We start from the raw sequence: 26,271 nt of genomic DNA, 5'->3' as shown, positions 1-26,271 counted from the left end.
CTGGTTTGGATGCAAGGGTGTCTGGTGTTTAATCTCACGTTGCTGCCGCCCGATGAGCGGTGGCCAGGAAGGGGAGGGGTTCCAGTCCAGCTTGCTCCCATCTCTAGATGCTCCTGCTGCCGCCGCAGCCTCATCCACCAAGATTCTCCACTCTCTGCCCACAGATTCGCTGGACTGCCGGCCTCATGGTTCACAGTGAGGGCTGTAGGAGCAACTAGGGCGGGTCTCGGGAGGCAAGGTAGGCGGCCAGGGTCACCAGGGCAGCCGCATATGTGCACACGCCCAGCCCGATGGCGAGGACCCCCAACAGGAAGGCACGGCGGGAGGCGGCCCCTGCCCCCTGGATGTCCCCCTTGGCCCAAGCCTTGTTGGTCTGTAGAGGCAGTGGGCAGCAGTGACCCAGGCATCCCCTCAGCCCCAGACCTTTCCCCTGGTCCCTCCCCCACCCAACATACCCATTCATTCATGCATATATGTATTCCAAAAGCAGGTATGTAGCACCTACTATAGGTGAGCCACTGGGGATGCTGAGTGCCTAATAAAACATTAAAATAGGGCCGGGCACGATGGCTCAAGCCTGTAATCCCAGCACTTTGGGAGGCCGAGGCGGGTGGATCACGAGGTCAAGAGATCGAGACCATCCTGGTCAACAAGGTGAAACCCCGTCTCTACTAAAAATATAAAAAACTAGCTGGGCATGGTGGCACACGCCTGTAGTTCCAGCTACTCAGGAGGCTGAGGCAGGAGAATTGCCTGAACCCAGGAGGCGGAGCTTGCGGTGAGCCGAGATCGTGCCATTGCACTCCAGTCTGGGTAACGAGCAAGACTCCATCTCAAACAAAAATCTTGCAGAGTGGCAGACTCAGCATTTGATTTCAGGTGGTTCTTAACTAACACTCTGGACTGCCTTTCAACGGAATTCCCGCCTTGTATACAGCTGTTTTTGTGGTGCATTTTTCTCTTTTATGCCCAGTCCCCTCCCAGTCCCACACATACACTGACCTTCTGGGCTAGACAGAAGGCAGCGATGCCCACAGGCCAGAAACAGCACAGCATGGAGAAGACAGCCAAGCCGAGGTGGTCGTGGGGAAGGAACGGTGAGAGATGGCCGCCCCCATCCGAGTCAGAGTCACTGTCACTAGATGACATATCCTATGGGCAGGAAAGTGCCCAGGTGGGCATCTCCATCCACCTTTCCTGCTCAGTGCTCTGCTCACCATGGCCCCCAAAGGCCAATACCTGCCCCCAGGGCCTCCCCAGAGATACAAAGAGAAGAAAATACTCAGAGATGGGCTTTTGTTCATTTGTTTGAGACACAATTTTGCTCTATCACCCAGGCTGGAGTGCAGTGGCTTGATCTCGGCTCACTGCAATCTCTGCCTCCCAGATTCAAGTGTTTCTCCTGCCTCAGCCTCCCAAGTAGTTGGGATTACAGGTGCCTGTCACCACACCTGGCTAAATTTTTTATTTTTATTTATTTATTTACTTATTATTTAGAGATCGAGTTTTCCTCTGTCGCCAGGCTGAAGTGCGATGGTGCAATCTCAGCTCACTGCAACCTCCACCTTCCAGGTTCAAGCGATTCTCCTGCCTCAGCCTCCGAGTAGCTGGGACTACAGGAGTGCGCCACCACGCCCAGCTAATTTTTGTATTTTTAGTAGAGACAGGGTTTCACCATCTTGGCCAGGCTGGTCTCAATCTTTTGACCTGATCTGCCCACCTCAGCCTCCCAAAGTGCTGGGATTACATGTGTGAGATACTGCTCCCAGACTTTTTTTTTTTAGTAGAGATGGGGTTTTACCATGTTGGCCAGCCTGGTCTCAACCGCCTGACCTCAGGTGATCTACCTGCCTCGGCCTCCCAAAGTGCTGGGATTACAGGCGTGAGCCACCACACCTGGCCTAATTTTTGGATTTTTAGTAGAGACTGGCTTTCACTACATTGGTCAGGCTGGTCTTGAACTCCTGACCTCAAGCAGTCCACTCACCTTGGCCTCCCAAATTGCTGCAATTACAGGCATGAGCCACCGTGCCCAGCCCCACATGCTTTTCTTACCATGTGACTTTGATATCCTTCCCATCAAGGGATGAGTTCTGTGTCCCATCCCCTTGAATTTGAGCAGGCTTATGACTCACTTGTAATTAACAGAATGTGGTGGAAGTCATGTTACGTGACTCCCAAAGCGAAATCAGAAAAGGTGAGGCAGCCTCTGCTTTGCTGCAACACTCAATGCTACAGGCTGAGGTATGTAAGTAGCCTGACTGCCCTGAAGCTGTTATGCTGTAAGCAATCCCAAAACAGCTCACATGGAGAGACCACATATAGAAGCCACTGCACTCCAGCCTGGGCAACAGAGCAAGACCCTGTCTCTCTCTCACACACACACACACACACACAGAGAGAGAGAGAGAGAGAGAGAAAGAGAGCGAACAAGCGAGCAGGGTGGACAGAGGCCAGCAATGCATCCACTTTGAAGACAGAGAACCGTGGTGTCTGAGATCAGAGGAAAAACAGAGCCAAAAGCCCGGCAACAAAGATGAGAGACAAATCTGGAGAGAAAAAGCTAAAGAAACGGGGAGAGACATAGAACAAGAACCATAACTGGAAATCTCAGAAGCCCAAACACACAGTTGGGAATCTGTGCAGCTGTCAGCCTGCCAGATGCTGGCCGTAGCCAGGCTCACCCCAGCCCCTTCCCATGCCTTCCACCAAGGCCTGCTCTTCCTACCTCAACATCAGGAGATCCTGGTTCCCCGAGGCCAGCGCTCACAGAGGGAAGAGGTGGTGACAGGAACTGCAAACCCCTCAGGGACTCGACATAGGCTATCTCTCTTAAGGGGGACCCCAGCTCATGCCTGCCAGGCTTCTGGGCAGGGGTCTCACATCCTGTGCCCTCCAGCAGAGGCTGTTGAAGCTCACGCAGACTAGGGCTGTCCATGGCTTTGGGGAAACTTCAGGAGGGGTTTCCTAGGGGTATGGGGAAGAAAAAGTCAAGTTGTCAAGTTGTAAAAGTCTCACTTCACTCAACCCCTGATCCCTTGCTTTAGAGAGACCCAGAGAGAAAAAAAAGATTGGCCTCAGGTTACAAAGAGAACTCTGGGGTCTGGACATTCAATTCTGGGCATTTTTTTTTTTCTTTTTGAGATAGAGTCTCCATCTGTCACCCAGGCTGGAGTGCAATGGCACGATCTCCACTCACTGCAGCCTCCACCTCCTCAGTTCAAGCGATTTTCCTGCCTCAGCCTCGCAAGTAGCTGGGACTACAGGTGCCTGCCACCATGGCCGGCTAATATTTTTGGATTTTTAGTAGAGATGGGGTTTCACTGTGTTAGCCAGGCTGGTCTCCAACTCCTGACTTCAGGGGATCCACCTGCCTTGGCCTCCCAGTGCTGGAATTACAGGTGTGAGTCACTGCACTCGGCCAATTTCTGGGCATTTCTCTCAGGCACAGCCACATACCCATCACACCCTTACCCCAATAAGTTGCACCTGTTGCACTCTGCCCTACACACTCACATGCCCCAACACTCCCATACCCATCCCAGGTTCATACACTGTGACCACCTATCCAGGTCCATGAACCCCTCCCAGGTACACACACAGCCATCTCCTACCCCCAGTGCTGCCTGGAACTTCACTCTAGCCTACATTCCCCTCCTCTGTCTCGTAGACCTGCCCCTCAAGTCCCCTGCCACAGAGCCCATCTAGGCAAGCCCAGCCTCCACCTCCACACATTCAGCTCCCAAAGGACTCCTTGTATATTTGCCCCAAACATCAGCTCCCCAAAAACACCCTTTCAGGCACCCAACCTTCTTCCACATTTATCTCAATTGACTCCTTGCACAATTCTAATCCCCGCTGCATCACAAACCACAGACACGTGTGCACACGCACACAAGCACCCAGCACTCTCCCCTATTCCCATGACTTCTCTTGCATGCCTGCCCCACTCATCAGGCCCAGGCGCCCCTCCCCTGCGCCACCCACACCCATGACTCCACACAACTCCCACACACACCAGCTCTCCAGAATCCTCCTTTGCACACCTCACCCCATAAACACCCTCAAACCAGCACACATATACAGGTACACTCTCAACACCACCAGAAAGAATATTCTTCTCGTCCTATGATCCCCCTGGGAGGCCCCCACGCCTCCTGCCCGCTCACTCCAAACCTTAATTTCCTCGCCAAAGCTTTGCCCTCTCATCCCGCAGCTCCAAGACCCAGGGGAGGGACTGTGGCCCCCTCACCTCCGCCCATCACTCACCGCTCACGATCACAGGCCAGGGCCTCCTGTACCCCCCGCACCGACACCCGCCCGGCCCCTGCCACCGGTGGGGTGGGCAAACAGCGCACCCAGAGTCTGGCTGCCCAAGGGGCGGGGACCCAGCGTTGTGCTCCTAGTGGGTCTCACCGCCCCGGGCCTGCAGCGCGAGGGGGGCGGGGGCGGGGATGGGGCGGGGCGACAGCCTCCCAGGCTCCGCCCCTCCACAGCGACGGGCGAGGGGGCCCTGAAGGCCGACGTCAGCTTCAGCGTCTGGGAGCAGGTTCTCACGACTCCCCGGGGTCCAGGAGCAGGCAGGAAATCCCTGGAGAATGACAGCCCCTTCTCCGCGAGCCCAGGCCCAAGCGCTGCCGGAGAAGGGGGCGCCCCGGATTCTCCAGAGCCTTCCTGCCTTGGTCCCGCCTCCCTTCCCCTTTGCGCAATAATAGCCAATAATAATAACAGCAACAAGGACCGTGCGCTCTAAGTGCTTTGCAAATAAACATACATACACGTGTGTTCCTCAGCACAACCCTAAGAGGCACAATCGTTTATTGTCCTCTGTTTCACGCGGGAGGCCAAGGTTAGATAAATTGCCTAAGGGCACAGCATCAGTTCATTGAGGGCAGACTATGCCCAAGTTTAAATTATCATCGCATTCATTCCTGCTCTCAGTAGCTCCGGCTTTTTGGGTTTTTTTTTTTTTTTTTTTTGGTCCTTGTCATTGCTATTTTACTTTGGTTTTTTGTTTTTGTTTTGGTTTGGTTTTTTTTGAGAGGGAGTCTCGCTCTGTCGCTCAGGCTGGAGTGCAGAGGTGTGATCTTGGCTCACCACAACCTTCGCTTCCCCGCTTCAAGCGATTCTCCTGCCTCAGCCTCCCGAGTAGCTAGAATTACAGGCACATGCCACCACGACCAGCTAATTTTTGTATTTTTAGTAGAGACAAAATTTTGCCATGTTGGCCACGTTGGTCTCGAACTCCTGACCTCATGATCTGCCCACCTCACCTCCCAAAATGCTGGGATTATAGGCGTGAGCCACCAGGCCGGGCCAGATTTTTTTAGTTTTTAAAAGACAGGGTCTTGCTCTGTTGCCCAGGCTGGAATGCAGTGGCATGATCCTCACCGCAGCCTCAGACTCCTGGGATCAAAGCGATGGGATTACAGGTGTGAGCCACTGCACCTGGCCTATTTTGTTTTGGGGTTTTTTTTGGGGGGGGAGGGGGTTGCTGAGGGGTTGGCTTGTTTTCATTCCCTGTTTTGCAGATAAATAAACTGGGGCTCAGAGATGTATGCTCACTTGGCCACAGTAAACAGCTGGTACCAAGCCCAGCAGATTGTAACCCAGGGCTCCTGCGGCCCTTGCTGAGTCAATGAGCAAGGAGGAAGCAGAGGCAGGTGGGGTGGGAGCTTCTAGGGAAAGAAGGCTCAGGAGTGGGGTCCAGTAGGTTGACGCTCTGATTGTCATGTGGTACGAGTAATGTTCATGAGTCAGCATTTGGAGCCACACAGACCACAGACCTGGGTTCCTTTCCAGGCTCTTTTTTTTTTGGGGGGGGGGGGCAGTGGGGATGGAGTTTCACTCTTGTTGCCCAGGCTGGAGTGCAATGGCTTCATCTCTACTCACTGCAACCTCCACCTCCTGGGTTCAAGTGATTCTCCTTCCTCAGCCTCCCAAGTACCGAGGATTACAGGCATGCACCACCACGCCCAGCTAATTTTGTATTTTTAGAGACAGGGTTTCTCCATGTTGGTCAGGCTGGTCTCGAACTCCTGACCTCAGGTGATCCACCCACCTCAGCCTCCCAAAGTGCTGAGATTACAGGCCTGAGCCACCGCGCCAGGCCCCTTTCCAGGTTCAAGGCACTGAGTGTGTGGCCTCTAGACAATGCCTTCCCCTCTCTAAACACCAAATTCTTCACCTGCAAAATGGGGATAATGCTCCTCACCTCTATGTGATAACATATGTGGAGTACTTGGAGTTGGTGCAACACCAAATGTCCAACATTGGGAGCCTCTCTGAACCTATTTTGTTTCAGGAGCTGCCTAGGAAATAGAAAAATTAAAAATTAAAAAGAACAAATATCCAACATTCATCCAAAGGCTGGCAGAGAAAGCACTCTGAATGCATTTGATGGTACTTATTAATATTATCATTTACATCCATCTCCTTCGGACTGATTACAAGACTCTCCTTATCTTGCAAGCCTCTACCTCCTTCAGGGAGCCTCACATTGGCCTTCCTTCCCAGAAGCCCTCTGTCACACCAGATTGGAGGATTCCCCGGTCTTTGTGGGGCCGGAGTTCCCTCGCTCCAGGGCTCCAGGGCTCTGTGCCAAGAGTCCAGATGCTGGAGCTGGCACCAGCCCCACTCCCAGAGAGAACAGATGGCGTCTGCAAGTGCACTTGGCTCAGTTTCTGGCAGACGACAGTAGAAGGGAGACCCACGGGAGGGTAGATGAGAGTGTGAGGGGGCAGGACTGTTTTACCCAGGAGGGATGTCCTGTTACTCTCTATCTCAACCTTGCTCTAATTATTTTCATATTACTATGAAACATACCACAGGCCGGGTGCGGTGGCTCATGCCTATAATCCCAGCACTTTGGGAGGCTGAAGAGGGAGAACTGCTTGAGCCTAGGACTTCAAAACCAGCCTAAGTGACATAGCAAGACCCCAGTCACCGAGGCTGGAGTGCAGTGACACGATCTCAGCTCACAGCAACCTCCACCTCCCAGGTTCAAGCCATTCTTCCGCCTCAGCCTCCCAAGTAGTTGGGATTATAGGTGCCTGCCACCGCAACTGGCTAAATTTGCATTTTTAGTAGAGATGGGGTTTCACCATGTTGCCCAGGCTGGTCTCAAACTCCTAACTTCAAGTGATCTGCCTGCCTTGGCATTCCAAAGTGTTGGGATTATAGGCATGAGCCACCGCACCAAAAACAATTTAAAAAAAAATTAAGGCCGTGAGCAGTGGCTCATGCCTATAATCTCAGCACTTTGGGAGGCTGAGATGGGTGGATCACCTGAGGTCGGGAATTCAAGACCAGCCTGACTAACATGGAGAAACCCTGTCTTTACTAAAAATACAAAATTAGCAGGCCGGGCGCAGTGGCTCACCCCTGTAATCCCAGCACTTTGGGAGGCCGAGGTGGGCAGATCACGAGGTCAAGAGGTCCAGACCATCCTAGCCAACATAGTGAAATCCCATCTCTACTAAAATACAGAAATTAGCTGGGTGTGGTGGTGCTCGTCTGGAGTCCCAGCTACTCAGGAGGCTGAGGCAGGAGAATTGCTTGAACTGGGAGGTGGAGGTTGCAGTGAGCTGAGATTGCGCCACTACACTCCAGCCTGTCGCCTGGCAACAGAGCAAGACTCTGTGTCAAAAAAAAAAAAAAAAAAATTAGCCAGGCATGGTGGTGAATGCCTGTAATCCCAGCTACTCAGGAGGCTGAGGTGCGAGAATCGCTTGAACCCGGGAGGCGGAGGTTGCAGTGAGCTCAGATCGTGTCATTACACTCCAGTGACAGAGTGAGATTGTATCTCAAATAAAAAAAAAAGAACAAAATATTTATTTACTCTCAAAGTATCTTCTCCCAGATTACTTACTGCAATAAAAAAAAGATAGTATTAATGGGAAATACTGGCAGACATCACATAAACCAGATGATACAAGTTAACATCACCATTAACAGGACAAATTGACCTTATGTGCCTCTGATGTCAGGCAAAGAGGGAGACACATATTCTTTGGTTTTGCTGCCAAAATGTATAACTTGATTCTAATAATAACAAAACATGAAACAAAGCCAAAATGAGGGACACTCTATAAAGGATGTGGCCTGGGCCACGGGCAGTGGTTCATGCCTGTAATTCCGGCACTTTGGGAGGCCAAGGCAGGCGGATCACGAGGTCAGGAGTTTGAGACCAGCCTGGCCAATGTGGTGAAACCCCGTCTCTACCAAAAGTACAAAAATTAGCTGGGCATGGTGGCACATGTCTGTAGTAGTGTCAGTTACTCAGGAGGCTGTGGAAGAATCGCTTGAACCTCGGAGGCAGAGGTGGCTGTGAGCCGAGATCATGCCCCTGCACTCCAGCCTAGGTGACAGAGCAAGATTCCATCTCAAAAAACAAAAATAATTCAATAAAGGAGGTGGCCTGTAACCTTCAAAACATCAATGTTATGAAAAAGCAAAGAAATAATAACAATAAAATTAAGTGCTGGCCAGCTACAGTGGCTCATGCCTGTAAGCCCAGCACTTCAAGAGGCCGAAGGATGATCGCCGGAGCCCAGAGTTCCAGACCAGCCTGGGCAACAAAGTAAGACTCCCATCTCTCCAAAACATTTTCTTTTTTTATTTTGAGATGGAGTCCTGCTTTGTCACCATGCTGGAGTGCAGTGGCGCGATCTGGGCTCACTGCAACCTCTGACTCCCTGGTTCAAGCAATTTGCAATGAGACAGGGTTTCACCATATTGGCCAGCATGGTCTCCATCTCCTGACCTCGTGATCCTCCCGCCTCGGCCTCCCACCGTGCTCGACTTTTTTTTTTTTTTTTAAGTTTTAAAGTCGGAGGGACAAGGAGGGCTCAGTGGTTCACACCTGTGAACTGGGATTACAGGTGTGAGCCAACTCGCCCAGTCAACTTTTTTTTTTGAAAGGAAGTATCACTTTGTTGCCCAGACTGGAGTGCAGTGGCGTGATATCACCTTACTGTAAATTCTGCCTCCCAGGTTCAAGTGATTCTCCTGCCTCAGCCTCGGAGAAGCTTGGATTACAAGCATGTGCAACCACGTCTGACTAATGTTTGTATTTTTAGTAGACAGGTTTTTACCATGTTACCAAGGCTGGTCTCGAACTCCTAGCCTCAGGTGATCCCCCCCCCCGCCCCGCCCCCTGCCACCTCAGCCTCCCAAAGTGCTGTGATTACAGGTGTGAACCACTGAGCCCTCCTTGTCCCTCCGACTTTAAAACTTAAAAAAAAAAAAAAGTCGAGCACGGTGGCACACACCTGCAGTCCCAGCTACGTGGAAGGCTGAGGTGGGAGGATCACTTGAATCCAGGAGTTGCTATGATGGCCACTGTACTATAGTCCAAGTGGCAGAGCAAGGCTCTAAGTCAAGACAACAAGGGTTGGGGAGGAAGAAATCCTGTTGCATGCTACAACCTGGATGACCCCGAGGACACTAGGCTAAGTGAAATAATCCAGTCAGAAGAGGACAAATACCGTAGGATTCCACTTACATGAGGTCCTCAGAGTACTCACACTCGCAGAGATAGAAAATAGGATAGTGGGCCAGGCTGAGTGGTTCACACCTGTAATCCGAGCATTCTGGGAGGCCAAGGTGGGTGGATCACCTGAGGTCAGGAGTTCAAAACTAGTCTGGCACACACGGCAAAACTCGGTCTCTACTAAAAATACAAAATTTAGCCAGGTGTGGTAGCGCATGCCTGTAATGTCAGCTACTCAGGAGGCTGAGGCACAAGAATTGCTCGAACCTGTGAGGGAGACGTTGCAGTGAGCTGAGATCTTACCACAACACTCCAGCCTGGATGACAGAGCAAGACCCTGTCTCAAAAAAATAAAAAACTGGCTGGGCGTGGTGGCTCACGCCTGTAATCCAAGCACTTTGGAGGTCAAGGCGGGTGGATCACCTGAGGTCGGGAGTTCAAAACCAGTCTGACCAACATGGTGAAACCCCGTCTTAAAAAATAAATAAATAAATAAAAATAAAAAACAGGCCAGGCACAGCAGCTCACTCCTGTAATCCCAGCACTTTGGGAGGGTAAGGTGGGCAGATCACCTGAGGTTAGGAGTTCGAGTACAGCCTGGCCAACATGGTGAAACCCCATCTCTACTAAAAATACAAAAATTAGCTGGGCGTGATGGTGGGCACCTGTAATTCCAGCTACTTGGGAGGCTGAGGCAGGAGAACTGCTTGGAGCCAGGAGGCGGAGGTTGCAGTGAGCCAGGATCACTTTGCTACACTCCAGCCTGGGCTATGAGTAAGACTTTCATTTCAAAAAATAAATAAAAAAAGAAAATAGGATAGCGATTACCAGGAGCTGGGGAAGAGAGGTGGGAATAGGAGAGTTGTTTTGTTTTAAAAAATGTGTTTAGTTTGCAAAAAAGTATGAAAATAGTTGTGGAGACTGGTTGCACAACAATGTAAATGCACTTAACACTATTTTTTTTTTTTTTGAGACAGAGTTTCGCTCTTGTTACCCAGGCTGGAGTGCAATGGTGCGATCAGGGCTCACCGCAACCTCCACCTCCTGGGTTCAGGCAATTCTCCTGCCTCAGCCTCCTGAGTAGCTGGGATTACAGACATGCACCACCATGCCCAGCTAATTTTTTGTATTTTTAGTAGAGACAGGGTTTCACCATGTTGACCAGGATGGTCCGTGATCCACCTGCCTCGGCCTCCCAAAGTGCTGGGATTACAGGCTTGAGCCACCATGCCCAACAATACAGTTTTAAATAGTTAAGATGGTAAATGTGTATTTTACCACAATTAAAAGTTGAGGTTTTTTGTTTGTTTGTTTGTTTTGAGACAGTCTCACTCTGTCATCCAGGCTGGAGTGCAGTGGCACAATCTCGGCTCGCTGCAACCTCTGCCTCCTGGGTTCAAGCAATTCTCGTGCCTCAGCCTCCTGAGTAGCTGGGACTACAAGCGCTCACCACCCCAGCTGATTTTTTTTTTTTTAACCACAATTGGGTAAATGTGTATTTTACCACAATTAAAAGTTAGGAGTGGTAAGGAAGGCTAAGACAGGAGAATCTCTCGAACCCAGGAGGCAGAGGTTGCAGAGAGCAGAGATTGCACCATTACACTCCAGCCTGGGCAACAATAGTGAAAATTTGTCTCAAAACAACAGCAGCAAACTAGCAAACTAGCCGGGACTACTGGCTGTGCACCATACTTGGCTTAAAAGCATTTTGTTTTATGGAAAGGGTCTCATTCAGTTGCCCAGGCTGGAGTGCTGTGCCAGTTAGCTCCCTGCAGCCTCAAACCCTCAGCCTAAGCAATCCTCCCACCTCAACTACCAGAGTAGCTGGGACCACAGGGGCCTGCCACCACACCCAGCTCATTTTTTGTATATTTTGTTCTGACAGCGTTTCGTCATGTTGCCCAAGCTGCTCTCAAACTCCTGGATTCAAGCAATCTGCCCACCTCAGTCTCACAAAGTGCTGGGATTACAGGTGTGAACCACTGTGCCCAGCTCCATATTCTATTGGTCAAAAGCAAATTCCAAGAACTAACCACATTGAAGGGGAGGAGAATTAGGTTCCACATACTGAAAGTGGGCTGCCCAAGAATCTGTGGATATATTTTAAAACAGCTTCAGGCCGGGCACCATGGCTCATACCTGTAATCCCAGCACTTTGGGAGGGCGAGGTGGGTGGATCACCTGAGATCAGGAGTTCAAGACTGGCCCAGTCAACATGGTGAAACCTGTCTCTACTAAAAATACAAAAACTAGCCAGGTGTGGTAGCACATGCCTATAATCCCAGCTACTTGGGAAGCTAAGGCAGGAGAATTGCTTGAACCCAGGAGGCAGACGTTGCAATGAGCCAAGATCACACCACTGCACTCTGGCCCGGCCCACAGAGTGAGACACTTTCTCGAAAAAACAAACAAAAAAGGTGACAGGTTATCCCTCTGTCACCCAGGCTAAAGTACCTCGGCATGATCACAGCTCACCACAGTCTCAAACTCCTGGGCTCAAGCAATCCTCCTGCCTCATCCTCCTGAGTAGATGCGACTATAGGCATGCACCACCATGCCCTGCTATTTTTTTTTTTAATTTAAAAATGTTTTTGCAGAGATGGAGGTCTCACTATATTGCCTAGGATGGTCTGGAACTTCTGGCCTTTGGGCCTCTCAAAGTGCTGGGATTAAAGGCATGATCCACCAGGTCTGGCCAACTTTTGATAATGTGAAGTTAGATCATTCAAACATTAAAGCTGTTGGAACTTTAAATAATTTATTCTGAGCCTTGAGAGGAATGTTGCTATGTAGCCTGAGTCACGTAGCATGCAGTTACAACTTCTGCTTTTTCCTGTAACTGATTAAGAATGACCAAGCAGTACCAGAGATAAGATCACCTCAGAACATTGCCCCTAGCCCAGGCGCTGTGGCCTCACACTTATAATCCCAGCACTTTGGGAGGCAAAGTGGGAGGATCACTTGAGCCCAGGAGTTTGAGACAAGCCTGGGCAACATAGTGAGACCACATTTCTACAGAAAAATATACTAATATATTAACAAATTAGCTGGGCATGGTGGCACATGCCTGTAGTCCCAGCTACTGGTGAGGCTGAGGTGGGAGGCTTGAGCCTGGGAGTTCGAGGCTGCAGTGAGCTGTGATTGTGCCACTGCAGTTCCGCCTGGATAATAGAGCAAGATCTTATCTCAAGAAAAAAGAAAGAATGAATATTCCTCCTCCTCACAGAATGTGAACGCAATCTTCCTTGCAGCCTAGCAGGCTAATGAAACTGCTGTTAACATACATACTGGCCTTGTAGCCTGGAATAAATTCTATAGTTAATCATATTTTCTTTTTTTTTCCTTTTTGAGACTGGGAGTCTTGCTCTGTCATCCAGGCTGGAGTGCAGTGGGGCAATCTCTGCTCACCACAACCGCCACCTCCCAGGTTCAAGTGATTCTCCTGCCTCAGCTTCCAAAGTAGCTGAGATTACAGGCGTGTGTCAGCACGCCCAAGCTAGTTTTTGTATTTTTTAGTAGAGATAGGCTTTCACTATATGTCGGCCAGGCTGGTCTGGAATCCCTGACCTTCACCTGCCTCAGCCTCCCAAAGTGCTGGGATTACAGGCATGAACCAGTGAACCTGGCCTTAATCAGATTTTCTGAATCTCATTATTTATGGTGGACAATAATTTTTTTTCTTTTATTTAACATGGATACATGGGAGCCTTCGGAATGAAGACCCCAGCCAGGCCCGGTGGCTCGTGCCTATAATCCCAGCACTTTGGAAGGCCAAGGTGAGCGGATCACCTGAGGTCAGCAGTTTGAGACCAGCCTGGCCAACATGGTGAAACCCCATCTCTACTAAAAATACAAAAATTAGGTAGGAGGTGTAAGCCACGTTGTGCAGAGCCTTGGGATACGTGGGAAGACTTTGGCTTCTGCCCTGAGTGAAATGGGGACCACTGGAGGGGTCTGAGCAGATGGGACCTGACTTAGCTGTTCACAGGGTCCCAGCTGCATGCAGGATACAGACTAGGTGGGCTGGGGAAGGGGGTCCCAGAGACAAGGTTCCTGTCATAGTCCAGGTGAGAGATGAACTTGGACAGATGAAGGTACTGGGTGAGATAGAGGTGAGAAGAGAAGTGGGGGGATTTAGGATGTATTTCTTTCATTCTCTTTTTTTTTTATTTTGAGACGGAGTTTCTCTCTTGTTGCCCAGGCTGGAGTGTAATGGCTCAATCTCAGTTCAGCGAAAACTCCGCCTCTCAGCTTCAAGCAATTCTCCTGCCTCAGCCTCCGAGTAGCTGGGATTACAGGTGCATACCACCACGCCCAGCTAATTTTTGTATTTTCAGTAGAGACAGGGTTTCACCATTTTGGCCAGGCTTGTCTCGAACTGCTGACCTCATGATCCGCCCACCTAGGCCTCCCAAAGTGCTGGGATTATAGGCGTGAGCCACCACTTCTGGCCAAGATCTTTTGTTTGTTTGTTTCCCCAGCTCCAGCTTAAAGGAAAGAAACATCATTTAAAAGTGAAATTTCAGCTGGGTGCAGTGGCTCACTCCAGCTTGGGCAACAGAGCAAGACTCTGTCTCAAAAAAAATACAATAAGTCGCTGGGGCCGAGAAAGGTGTCTGATGCCCGTAATCCCAGCACTTTGGGAGGCTGAGGCAGACAAATCACAAGGCCAGGAGTTCAAGAGGAGCCTGGTCAACATGGTGAAATTCCATCTCTACTGAAAATACAAACATTAGCCAGGCATAGTGGTGGGCACCTGTAATCCCAGCTACTCAGGAGGCTGAGACAGAAGAATCGCTTGAACCTGTTAGGTAGAGATTGCAGTGAGCTGAAATTACGCCATTGCACTCCAGCCTGGGTGACAGCGGGAGAGTCTGCCTCAAAAAAAAAAAAAAAAAATACCCAAACAACAACAACAAAAACAAAATTATAAGGAAGGGGCAACATTTCAATAGGATAACATTTATATTAAACAATTCAATGGACTATTTCACTAGCAGATATACGCGTTAATTTTTGTAGGGATGGGGTCTTGCTATATTTGAACTTCTGGCCTCAAGAGCTCTTCTTGCCTCAGCCTTCAAAAGGGCTGAGATTACAGGCATGAGCCACTGCGCCTAGCCAATGGTAGCTTTTAAATACTTGTATCTATTGGCCAGGCTGGGTGGCTCAGTCTGTAATCCCAACAGTTTGGGAGGGCAAACTGGGAGGACTGCTAGAGTCCAGGAGGTCAAGACAAGACTGGGCAACACAGCAAGACTCCATCTGTGTTTTTTTTTTGAGACGGAGTCTCGCTCTGTACCCCAGGCTGGAGTGCAGTGGCGCGATCTCGGCTCACTGCAACCTCTGCCTCCTGGGTCCCGGTTCAAGCAATTCTCCTGCCTCAGCCTCCCGACTAGCTGGGATTACAGGCCTGAGCCACCGTGCCCGGCAAGACTCCCTCTCTTAAAAAAAAATAAAAAAGAATTAGCCAGCTGTGATTGCGTATGTCTGTGATCCCAGCTACTGGGAGGCTGAGGCAGGAGGACCCCTTGAACTCAGAAGTTAAGAGGTTGCAGTGAGCTGTGATGGAGCCACCGTACTCCAGCTTGGGTGACAGAGACCCTTTGATGGGACCTGATGACTGGCTGGATGCGGGAAATGATGGCATCTAGGATGGCATCTAGGATGGCATCCAGGCATAACATCTCCATTTCTTTATTGAAAAATCAATAGGAAAGAGGATTTTCTGCAAATAAGGGGATCTAAGTTCCTCATTTCTCCTCGCTATCCCAACGGCTCCTTGCTCGGAATCAAGCAGTAACAGTGAACTAGGTAGTAGTTCCGAGAAGGACGTTGGACTTATCAGACCTTGAGAAGCCTAGAGGAACTCTTAAAACGGAAATGGAACCCACTTCCCAACTTCTCCACTCTCAGAATGAGGATTTTTTTTTGCTTTGTTTTCCAGTTACAAGGCAGGGGATGTACAAGAGGTCCTAGAAGGAATTCCCCCTTGGTCCTGGCTCAAGTCTCTGATTTGTGATCCCAGACCATAGAGAGCTCTTAGGTGGGTTGGAGCAAGGAGGGGTGGGCGGAGCACGAAGCGGTGAGGGATCAGCTTTTTTGGTAAAGACTATAGCTAGGAGAAACTACACTCAAACTTCCTCAGCCACACTCAAGATGGCAGCTTTCTCGCCACGCCCAAAATGGCGGAATCCTTTGCCGCGGCTGGAGGGATGCTATTTTCCCAAAACGGAGCGAGAAGAGGAAAATGTCCATCATAGCTTCACCCGACCCCACCCTCCCCCCCAACCCCCGAACGGCTAGCACCAATCAGTGGCGCGCAGGGCGGGTACAAAGCCAGGGGAGGAGCCTGCTGTTGCCCCAGCAACAACCAGGGAACCGAAGACGAGCGCGACCGCAGAAATATTGCGGCTTCCATCTCTCGCAGACAGGAAGGTCTTGGGAGAGGCGCGAGCCAAGCCCGGTCGGCGCCCGCAGAGAAAAGGACAAGTCAAACCCACGAACTACAAACCTCGTTACCGCGTTCGCGTCTCCTAACCGTTAAGGGCGCCAAGGTAGGAATAACGCATGCGCGATGCCTAGAGGCGGGGCTAAGGCGGCCATGAACTCATAACGCATGCGCCTTATGGAGCTGGGGGGGGTGGTCGGGGGAGGCGGGGATTTTGCGCTCGTGGGCGGGGCCTTCAGCGGAATTGAACCCAAAGAAGTTATTTTAGACTTTGCAGAATTAAATACTGGCTCCCCAGACAAGGGTTCCCTCATTTTTTCCAGGCTTTCCTGCGTTGCCAATTAGCATCTGTGGCCAAGACGTCAGCCCCAGGGGTTTGACGAAGGTAGCTTGGAATCCTAGTACTACCGTTTATCTGGTGAGGCTCAGTTCCCCGCTCCCTCGGCGCCCCCCCCTCCCCCATCAAATGGAGATAATACACTCACCTCACAGGGTTGTGATTATATTTTTACTCCCAGGGCCATGGCTGAGGTGCATGTGATCGGGCAGATCATGGGGGCCAGCGGTTTCTCGGAAAGTAGCCTCTTCTGCAAGTGGGGCATCCACACAGGTATCCCCCCCCAGGGCCTGGTTCATTTCCACACCAAGACCCTTAGCCTAGAGGCTGCACGCTCCTTCCTCGACCCCTTAATGTAGCGTCTTAACCTCATCTTCCATCAGCTCTGAGTACTCCAGTCCCAGCCCACACCCTGTCCACCTGAGTCTCAAGCTCTTGTCTTTTTTTGGAGGGGAGTGGGGACAGACAGGCTCTTTCTCTGTCGCCCAAGCTGGAGGAAGGTGGTGTGATTATAGCTCACTGCAGCTTCCAACTCTCGGGCTCTAGTGATCCTCTCACCTTAGCCTCCTGAGAAGCTCGAACTACAGGCATGCACCACCAAGTCTGGCTAATATTTTTATTTTTTGTACAGACAGGGACTTGCTATGTTGCCCAGGCTGGTCTTGAACTCCTGGGCCCAAGCAATCCACCCACCTCCGCCTCCCAAAGTGCTGGGATTACTGAGTCATCATGCCCCAGGTAAGTCGTTTTTTTCATGCTTCCCCAGCTGAGACCCTGTAGAGTCATGGTATAGTGTAATGGTTAGGTCCATGGACTGCCAGATCTGGTTTTAAATACTGACTCCCCACCTATTAATTGGAGATCTTTGGACTTGACCTCTTTGAGCCTCAGTTTCCTTGTCTGAAAGTGAAGCTGATAGCAGCTAAGAAGCAGCACAGGGTTGAGGTTAAAAGCATAGACTGCCTGGGTTCAAAACCAGTTATTGCTTGTTAATGCAACCTTGGCCTAGGGGAGGTTGAAGTGGGCAGATCACTTGAGGTCAGAAGTTCAAGACCAGCCTGGCCAACATGGTAAAACCCCGTCTCTACTAAAAATACAGAAGAATTACCTGGTCATGGTGGCTGGTGCCTGTAATTTCAGCTACTCAGGAGGCTGAGGCAGGAGAATCACTTGCACCTGGAAAGCAGAGGTTACAGTGAGCTGAGATCCTGCCTCTGCACTCCAGCCTGGGTGATGGAGCGAGACTCTCTCAAAAATAAATAAATAAAAGAAATGAGTGCAGTTGGGCATGGTGACTCACCCCATCCCAGAACTTTGGGAGGCTGAGTTAGAAGGATCAGTTGAGCTCAGGAGTTTGAGACCAGCCTGGGCAACATAGGGAAACCCCTGTCTCTACAAAAAATAAAAAAGTAGCAGGGCATGATGGTACATGCCTGTGGTCCCAACAACTTGGGAGGTTGAGGTGGGAGGATTGCTTGAGCCTGGGAGGTTGAGGCCATAGTGAGCTGTGATTGTGCCACTGCACTCCACAGAGGGAGACTTTGTCTCCAAATTAAAAAAAAAAGAGGCCAGACGCAGTGGCTCATGCCTGTAATCCCAGCACTTTGGGAGGCTGATGCGGGCAGATCATGAGGTCAGGAGTTTGAAGTTCGAGACAGGGTGAGACTCTCAAAAAAAAAAAAAAGGAACACCGTGATTACAGACAGTGGTAAGTGCTAGGATGAAAAAAATGATGTGACAGGGACCTGTGTTTGGAGAAGAGGGACAGGGAGTACTCCTCTGTGGAAGTGGCATGTGAGCTGAGCCCTGAAGGATGAAAACAAGCTAGGGATGGGGACACCCAGGAGCAGAGCTTTCTAGGCAGGGGGAACAGCAAGTGCGACGGCCCTGAGGTGGGGAGACAGAAGTGGGACCAGTGAGGCCTGAGGGTGATGAGGGCGGGGGAGAGTGATGGGAGATGAACTCCGGGAGGGGAGCAAGAGCCAGGCCATTTAGGCCATGGTGGAGAGTCTGTAAACTAGGGGGTGAGGAGGGGATGAAGAATCCTATAGGGTCGATTAAAGGAATGCATCGCCTAAAGTGCTTAGCAGAGCATATACAATTTGGTAAGTATTCAGTGCATTTTTCTTTTTTTCCTACTTCTTTTTTTGAGACAAGAGTTTTACTCTGTTGCCCAGACTGGAGTGCAATGGCATGATCTCGGCTCACTGCAACCTCTGCCGCCTGGGTTCAAGCGATTCTCCTGCCTCCGCCTCCTGAGTAGCTGGGAATACAGTCACACACCGCCACACCCAGCTAATTTTTGTATTTTTGGTAGAGACGTGGTTTCACCATGTTGGTCAGGCTGGTTTCAAACTCCTGACCTCATGGTCTGCCTGCCTCGAGCTCCTAAAGTGCTGAGATTACAGGCATGAGCCAGCGCGCCCCGCCACTCGGTGCATTTTAACTATCATCACCCCTTAGTAGCATCTAAATTGTTACATGTGCTTAGGATGTGCTTCTGGAGGGTATCCTTGGACTAGGCTTGTGAATGTGGGGTGAGAATAGTAAGATGATATTGAGGGCCGGGTGTGGTGGCTCACGCCTGTAATCCCAGCACTTTGGGAAGCCAAGGTGGGTGGATCACAAGGTCAAGAGATCGGGACCATCCTGGTCAACATGGTGAAACCCCGTCTCTACTAAAAATACAAAAAATTAGCTGGGCATGGTGGCGTGTGCCTGTAATCCCAGCTACTCAGGAGGCTGAGGCAGGAGAATTGCCTGAACCCAGGAGGCGGAGGTTGCGGTGAGCCGAGATCACGCCATTGCACTCTAGCCTGGGTAACGAGAGCAAAACTCCGTCTCAAAAAAAAAAAAAAAAAAAAGATGATATTGAAGCCTTATCCCACATTCACCATGCCCCCTGCAGTGTTCCAAGGGCTTTATATTAATTCACTTAATTGTCTCACCAAACTATGAGTGCTGTGGTTTGAATGTGTGTTCCCTCCAAAACGCACGTTGAATGAGTTGAATCCCCAATGTGGCAGTATTAAGAGGTAGGGCCTTTAAGAGGTGATTCATCCCTTCAGAACCCCCATGAATGGATGAATCTGTTCATGGATTAATGGGTTAATGGATGACTTCGTTATCATGGGAGAGGAACTGGTGGCTTTGTATAAAATGAGAAAGAGAAACCTGAGTGGCATGTTGACACACTAGCCTTGGGAATCTTCGGAGAGTCCCCCCAGCAAGAAGGCTCTTACCAGATGGGACCCCTCCACCTCAGTCAATCTCCCATAATTGTGAGATAGAAATTCCTTTTCTTTATAAATTACCCAGTTTTGGATATTATGTTACGAGTAACAGAAAACAGGCGGGGTGCGGTAGGCTGGGTGTGGTGGCTCACTCCTGTAATCCCAGCACTTTGGGAGGCCAAGGCGGGCGGAACACGAGGTCAGGAGATCGAGACCATTCTGGCCAACAAAGTGAAACGCCATCTCTACTAAAAATGCAAAAATTAGCTGGGTGTGTGGTGTGTGCCTATAGTCCCAGCTACTCGGGAGGCTGAGGCAGGAGAATCACTTGAACCTGGGAGGTGGAGGTTGCAGTGAGCCGAGTTTGTGCCACTGCACTCCAGCCTGGTAACAGAGCGAGATTCTGCCTCAAAAAAAAAAAAAAGAAAACAAGTGAAGACAATGAGGATTGCATTATTACTCACGCATTTTACAGATGCGAAGACTAAGGCAGAGAAAGGTAACTTGCCTAAGGTTGCACAGGCAGGAAGAAGTAATGCCAGGATTTGAACCCAGATATTTGGCTCCAGAGTTCATGCTTCGTAAGCCCTACGAGCAGATGCCACAGAGATACACAGTCCTGTAGCCACGGCAGCATCCCCTTCCCATAGGCTGCCTCCCACCCCTCTGTGTCCTGGCTCTCATTGCAGGGGCAGCGTGGAAGCTCCTATCAGGTGTGCGGGAGGGCCAGACGCAGGTGGACACCCCCCAGATAGGGGAAATGGCCTACTGGTCCCACCCCATCGACCTGCACTTTGCCACCAAAGGTCTTCAAGGTGAGTACTACCCCTGGGCTCGGGGCCAGGCTGAGGGGAGGGGGCCAGTAGCATCTGAAGTCCCTGGGGCTGGGAACACCAAGACCTGTCCCTGCTCCGCATACCACATGGGTGCCTTTGGCAGCCAAGTCTGGCCCTGGAGAGGCTGAGCTAAGGCTTTCCCAGGCCTGCTCAATAGTTTGTAGGATTAGGGCTGAGGCCAGGTTGGAGGGGGAGATGGGAAGGTGGGGGTCAGGGTGGGAGGGGAGGTGGCATTCAAGTAAAGAGATGAACCAAGAGTCTCCAATACAGAGGAAGCTGGGAGGCAGGGTCTAAGAGCGGCAAGGGCTGGTTCTCTAGGAAGGAATCCTCAGCTTGAAAATGGAGCGCTGCGCAAAGGGGAAGTGAGTACTGGGGGAGGAGCTGCTTCAGAAAACCTTTCTGGTTTTTTTTTTGGAGACAAGAGTTTCACTCTTGTTTCCCAGGCTGGAGTGCAATGGTGTGATCTTGGCTCACTGCAGCCTCCACCTCCTGGGTTCAAGTGATTCTCCTGCCTCAGCCTCCTGAGTAGCTGGGATTACAGGTATGCACTGCCATGCCTGGCTCATTTTTGTATTTTTAGTAGAGATGTTTCACCATGTTGGTTAGGCTGGTCTCGAACTCCTGACTTTGTGATCTGCCCACCTTGGCCTCCCAAAGTGCTGGAATTACAGGCATGAGCCATTGTGCCCAGCCCAGAAAACCTTTCTGGTAGAAAATGTGGGCTCCTGAAGACAAGTTGATTCTGAGAAATAGCCTAGGTAAATGTGCCATATATTTCACCAATTTAAAGAATGTTTAGGCCAGGTGCAGTGGCTCACACCTGTAAACTCAGCAGTTTGGGAGGCTGAGGTGGGTGGATCACAAGGTCAAGAGATCGAAACCCCATCTCTACTAAAAATATAAAAATTAGCCAGGCGTGGTGACGTGTGCCTGTAATGCCAGCTACTCGGGAAGCTGAAGCAGGAGAATTGCTTGAACCTGGGAGGCAGAGGTTGCAGTGAGCTGAGATCACACCACTGCACTCCAGCCTGGGTGACAGAGCAAGACTCTGTCTCAAAAAAAAAAAAAGGATGTTTACCTGGTGCCTGCCCTGTATCCAGCCTGCGTTGGGTGATGCCAGAGCGACACTGGGAATCAAGACAGCACCCCCCAGCCCTGTCCTCACAGGGCCAACCATCCTATGGAGGGGGACAATCCTCTCTCCAGACAGTGGTATGCCAAAGTGTGCAGGACTAAGATAGGTGATTTGGAGAGGCTGTGGGAGCCCAGAGGAGGTGCCTGACTCTGTCAGGGAGGTCAGAGAGGGATGCCTGGAGGAGGGGGCTTCTGAGCTTTGCTGTGAAGGGCCATTAGAGCTAATAAGGCAGAAACACAGAAGGTTCCAGGCAGAGAGAGCTGCGTGTGGAAGGCTCAAAGGGGAGAGTATGCCAAGGGCATCTAGTGGACCAAGGGAGAGCAGGACAGCAGGGGGGAAAGGTAGCAGGGGACAAGCCATGCAGGGCCTTGAATGCCAGGCTGAGGAGCTGAAGCCATCTCCTGAAGGCACCTGGGAGCCAGAGCAGGTGATGGACAAGCAAAATTTCACTTTCTTTCTTTTTTTTTTTTTTGAGACAGAGTCTCACTCTATTGCCCACCTTGAGTACAGTGGCAAGATCTCAGCTCACTGCAACCTCTGCCTCCTGGATTGAAGCAATTCTCCTGCCTCAGCCTCCTGCGTAGCTGGGACTACAGCTGTGTGTCACCTGGCTAATTTTTGCATTTTTTTTTTTAGTAGATATGGGGTTTCACCATAGTGGTCAGGCTGGTCTGAAACTCCTGACCTCAGGTGATCTGCCTGCCTCGGCTTTCCAAAGTGCTGGGATTACAGGCATGAGCCACCATGCCTGGCTAAGATTTCACCTTTTTTTTTTTTTTTTTTTTTTGAGACGGAGTTTCACTGTTGTTACCCAGACTGGAGTGCAATGGCACGATCTCGGCTCACCGCAACCTCCACCTTCTGGGTTCAGGAAATTCTCCTGCCTCAGCCTCCCGAGTAGCTGGGATTACAGGCACGCGCCACCATGCCCAGCTAATTTTTTTTTTTTTTTTTTTTTTTTTGAGACGGAGTTTCGCTTTTGTTACCCAGGCTGGAGTGCAATGGCGCGATCTCGGCTCACCGCAACCTCCGCCTCCTGGGTTCAGGCAATTCTCCTGCCTCAGCCTCCCGAGTAGCTGGGATTACAGGCACGCGCCACCATGCCCAGCTAATTTTTTGTATTTTAGTAGAGACGGGGTTTCACCATGTTGACCAGGTTGGTCTCGATCTCTCGACCTCGTGATCCACCCGCCTCGGCCTCCCAAAGTGCTGGGATTACAGACGTGAACTACCGCGCTCGGCCCCAAGATTTCACTTTTTGTCTTTGAGATGCAGTTTGACTTTTGTTGCCCAGACTGGAGTGCTCTCGGCCCACTGCAACCTCTACCTCTCAGGTTCAAGTGATTCTCCTGCCTTAGCCTCCCCAGTAGCTGGGATCACAGGCATGTGCCACCACTCCCAGCTAATTTTGTATTTTTAGAAGAGTCGGGCTTTCTCCATGTTGGTCAGGCTGGTCTCAAACTCCCAACCTCAGGTGATCCACCTGCCTCAGCCTTTCAAAGTGCTGGGATTATAGGCGTGAGCCACTGGGCCTGGCCGAGATTTCACCTTTTTAAAAAAAAAAAAAATTATTTATTTATTTATTTATTTATAGAGTTGGGGTTTCACTATGTTGGCCAGGCTGCTCTCAAACTCTTGACCTCGTGATCTACCCACCTTGGCCTCCCAAAGTGCTGGGATTACAGGTGTGAGCCACTGAGCCTGGCCTGAGATTTCACTTTTAAATAATCTTTCTGTCCTTTAAGCTGGAGCTGGGGAAAAAAAAAATCTTTCTGGGTGCTGTGTGGGTGAGGTGGGAAGCTCTAACCTTTCATCTCTTGGGGACCCTACTCCCCCAGTGGTGGCACCAGCCTTGCTTTCTCTTTACTCAAGCCTCCATCAGGAAATCTTACTGCCTCTACTCTTGAAATACATCTTACATCCCACTTCTCACCTCTTTTCTTGCCCTGCACCTTGATCTGTCCAAGTTCATCTCTCACCTGGGCTATGACAGCAACCTCGCCTCGGGGCCCCCTTCTCTAACCCCCTCGTCTGCACCCCACATGCAGCTGGGACCCTGTGAACACGTAAGTCAGGTCCCATCTCTGCTCAGACCATCCCCTAGTCCCCCTTTCACTCAGGGTAAAAGCCAAAGTCGGCCGGGTGTGGCAGCTAATGCCTTTAGTTCCAGCATTTTGGGAGGCTGGAGCCGGTGGATCACCAGAGGTCAGGAGATCAAGACCAGCCTGTGCAACATGGTGAAACCCTGTCTCAATAAAAAATAAATAAATAAAATTTAAAAAGAAGAAAAAAAAAGCCAAAGTCTTACCATGCATCCCAAGGCTCTGAACAGCCTGGCTGGCACCTCCATCCCTTCTCCCCACCTCGTTCTGCTCTGGCTGTGCTGTCCCCACCAGCTGCATTCCATCGGGGCTCCAGCCATACCATCCCCACCAGACACTCCCCCTTCAGGGCCTTGACACAAGCTGTTGCCTCTGGCTGGGAGCACTCTTCCTCTAGATATCCACACGGCCTACTCCCTTCCTTCCTTTTTTTTTGAGATGGAGTCTTGCCCAGGCTGGAGTGCAGTGGTGCGTGATCTTGGCTCAGTGCAACCTCCGCCTCCCAGGTTCAAGTGATTCCCCGGCCTCAGCCTCCCGAGTAGCTGGGACTGCAGGCGCGCACCACCACGTCTGACTGATTTTTGTATTTTTAGTAGAGACGGCGTTCATCATGTTGGTCAGGCTGGTCTTGAACTCCTGACCTCATGAGCTACCCGCCTCGGTCTCCCAAAGTGCTAGGATTACAAGCGTGAGCCATCACTCCCAGCCTGCATCCCTTCCTTTTAGCATTTGCTCAAATGCCACCTTCTTAGTGAAGCTTCCTTGGTCCGCTCCTTGCTAAGGCAGCATCCCCACCCTCGCCCTAACCAACTCTGTTTTTCTCTACACCAATTACCACCAACTGATTTACCCCTGGAATTTGCTTATTTACTACATTGGTTGTCTAGGATATCAGCTTCACAGGGGCAGGAATTTTTGTCTGCCATCCATGTTCATGTTCGCCATGTCCCCTACTAGCTAGAACGGGGCCTAGCACAGGGGAAGGGGCTCAGCATGACATGAGATGGGGGCTGGATCTCCAAGAGCTTTGACTACCAGACTGAGGAGCTGAACTGTGTTCTGAGGACATGGGCAGAGCTATGGAAGGAGAGAAAGATGCTTCCAGAGGCCAGGAGTGGTAGCTTGTGCCTGTAATCCCAGCACTTTGGGAGGCCGAGGCGGGCGGACCATGCAGTCAAGAGATTGAGACCATCCTGACCAACATGGTGAAACCCTATCTCTATAAAAATACAAAAATTGGCTGGCGTGCGGGTGCACACCTGTAATCCCAGCTACTTGGGAGACTGAGACAGGAGAATTGCTTGAACCGGGGAGTTGGAGGTTGCAGTGAGCCAAGATCACACCATTGCACTTCAGCCTGGTTACAGAACAAGACTCCATCTCAAAAAAAGAAAAAAGAAGAAAAGAAAGATGCTTTCATATGCCAGGTGGAAGGTGGATTAGAGAAGGGCAAGAAAGGCCGGGCACCATGGCTCACGCCTGTAATCCCAACACTTTGGGAGGCCAAGGCGGGCAGATCACCTGAGGTCAGGAGTTTGAAACCAGCCTGGCCAACATGGAGAAATCCTATCTCTACTTAAAAAAAAAAAAAAAAAAGAGAGAGAGAAAGGCAAGAAAGAAGGCAAGGCCCTGGGCCCAAAGAGAACAGGGCAGGGACTTGGGGAGGGAAGGCAGGAGGCGTCCCTGACAAGGCCCACGATGGTGACCTGGGGACTGGAAGAGCAATGGGCTGCCCTAACATGGGGTCACGGAGGAGGCGACCACAGAGAGGAAAGTCAACAGAGGCCTGATGAGAAGGGTCTTGAATGTCAAGAAGCTTGAGCTTTGTACCAAGGGCACTGGGGAGCTATGGAAGGATCTTGAGCAGGGTGAGTAACATCGATTTGTAAAGATCTGTTTGGCCTTTGTGTGAGGGTAGATGAGAGGGTGGGAGCCTAAAAAGGAGGCTGGGTTGGAAACCCTAGGACAGAAACCCAGAGAGGAAGGGACTGGCCCTGGGGTGCCCAGTGGGCATTGAGGAGGAGGGAATCAGGGGCAGGAGGCTGGTCCCCACCCATCCCTTCTGTCCCCTCTCCCTCCTTTCCTACAGGCTGGCCCCGGCTCCATTTCCAGGTGTGGTCCCAGGACAGCTTTGGCCGCTGCCAGCTTGCAGGCTATGGATTTTGCCATGTGCCCAGCAGCCCAGGCACCCACCAGCTGGCCTGTCCCACATGGCGGCCCCTTGGCAGTTGGCGGGAACAGCTGGCACGGGCTTTTGTGGGTGGAGGGCCGCAGCTGCTGCATGGGGACACCATCTACAGTGGTGCCGACCGCTATCGCCTGCACACAGCTGCTGGTGGCACCGTGCACCTGGAGATCAGCCTGCTGCTGCGCCACTTCGACCGCTACGGCGTTGAGTGCTGAGGGACCCTGCCTCCAACGCCGCCACCATCACCTGCACTCCTGGATTCCCCGTGAAGGGCAGGATGGCACAGGGGTCAAGAGCATGGACTCTGGAGACCATCAGAGCTGACCCCAGCTAAGATATAGCTCTGCTTCTGTCCTTTCAAGGACCTCTGGCTCACTCTGGACCCAGTTTCTGTATCTGTAAGTTGGGGACAGTAAATGTGTAGGGTCGCAGGATGTTGGGTCAAGAGGCTGCTTGGCACAAGGGAGGTGTTCAGTAAAGGAGAACAATTCTTACA

General features: G+C 51.0%; 2 protein-coding genes across 20 annotated transcripts; one reads left to right on the top strand and one right to left on the bottom strand.

Moving 5' to 3' along the window:
* Positions 1–4: 4 nt before the first annotated feature.
* On the bottom strand, positions 5–16,061 carry TMEM91 (transmembrane protein 91). 18 transcript variants are annotated; one of them, XM_035284502.3, is made up of 5 exons: positions 16,008–16,061; positions 6,215–6,311; positions 2,729–2,967; positions 1,003–1,152; positions 5–373 (listed from the first exon to the last, which is right to left on the bottom strand). In XM_035284502.3, exons 3-5 carry the CDS (start codon positions 2,936–2,938, stop codon positions 215–217), a joined length of 519 nt encoding a protein of 172 aa, XP_035140393.1. In that variant the 5' UTR covers positions 2,939–2,967; positions 6,215–6,311; positions 16,008–16,061; the 3' UTR covers positions 5–214. The 18 variants fall into 18 exon arrangements, with proteins under 18 accessions (XP_035140393.1, XP_078215935.1, XP_054105535.1 ...); XM_078359809.1 differs by having other exon boundaries at positions 5–225; XM_054249560.2 differs by having other exon boundaries at positions 5–202.
* B9D2 (B9 domain containing 2) lies at positions 15,835–26,271 on the top strand. Of its 2 annotated transcripts, none has more exons than XM_008988067.5 (5): positions 15,835–16,050; positions 16,268–16,362; positions 16,463–16,554; positions 20,204–20,329; positions 25,677–26,271. In XM_008988067.5, exons 3-5 carry the CDS (start codon positions 16,467–16,469, stop codon positions 25,988–25,990), a joined length of 528 nt encoding a protein of 175 aa, XP_008986315.1. In that variant the 5' UTR covers positions 15,835–16,050; positions 16,268–16,362; positions 16,463–16,466; the 3' UTR covers positions 25,991–26,271. The 2 variants fall into 2 exon arrangements, with proteins under 2 accessions (XP_008986315.1, XP_054105534.1); XM_054249559.2 differs by lacking the exon at positions 15,835–16,050 and adding an exon at positions 16,913–17,019 and having other exon boundaries at positions 16,167–16,362.

Source organism: Callithrix jacchus, chromosome 22 (genome assembly GCF_049354715.1).
Source record: "Callithrix jacchus isolate 240 chromosome 22, calJac240_pri, whole genome shotgun sequence".
NCBI classification, from domain to species: Eukaryota; Metazoa; Chordata; class Mammalia; order Primates; family Cebidae; genus Callithrix; species Callithrix jacchus.
The sequence above is the reverse complement of the archived record's forward strand: the minus strand, read 5'-3'. Positions and strand labels throughout refer to the sequence as shown.

Bases quoted from the DNA above. Each gene is read 5' to 3' on its own strand.
- TMEM91 (XM_035284502.3), bottom strand. From the start codon at position 2,938: ATGGACAGCCCTAGTCTGCGTGAGCTTCAACAGCCTCTGCTGGAGGGC. The intron at 1,153-2,728 runs GTAGGAAGAGCA...TCCTGCCCATAG, and splicing joins CAGGATCTCCTGATGTTGAG to GATATGTCATCTAGTGACAG. The intron at 374-1,002 runs GTCAGTGTATGT...CTGCCTCTACAG, and splicing joins CCTTCTGTCTAGCCCAGAAG to ACCAACAAGGCTTGGGCCAA.
- B9D2 (XM_054249559.2), top strand. From the start codon at position 16,926: ATGTTGCCCAGGCTGGTCTTGAACTCCTGGGCCCAAGCAATCCACCCA. The intron at 17,020-20,203 runs GTAAGTCGTTTT...CTCTCATTGCAG, and splicing joins ACTGAGTCATCATGCCCCAG to GGGCAGCGTGGAAGCTCCTA. The intron at 20,330-25,676 runs GTGAGTACTACC...CCTTTCCTACAG, and splicing joins TGCCACCAAAGGTCTTCAAG to GCTGGCCCCGGCTCCATTTC.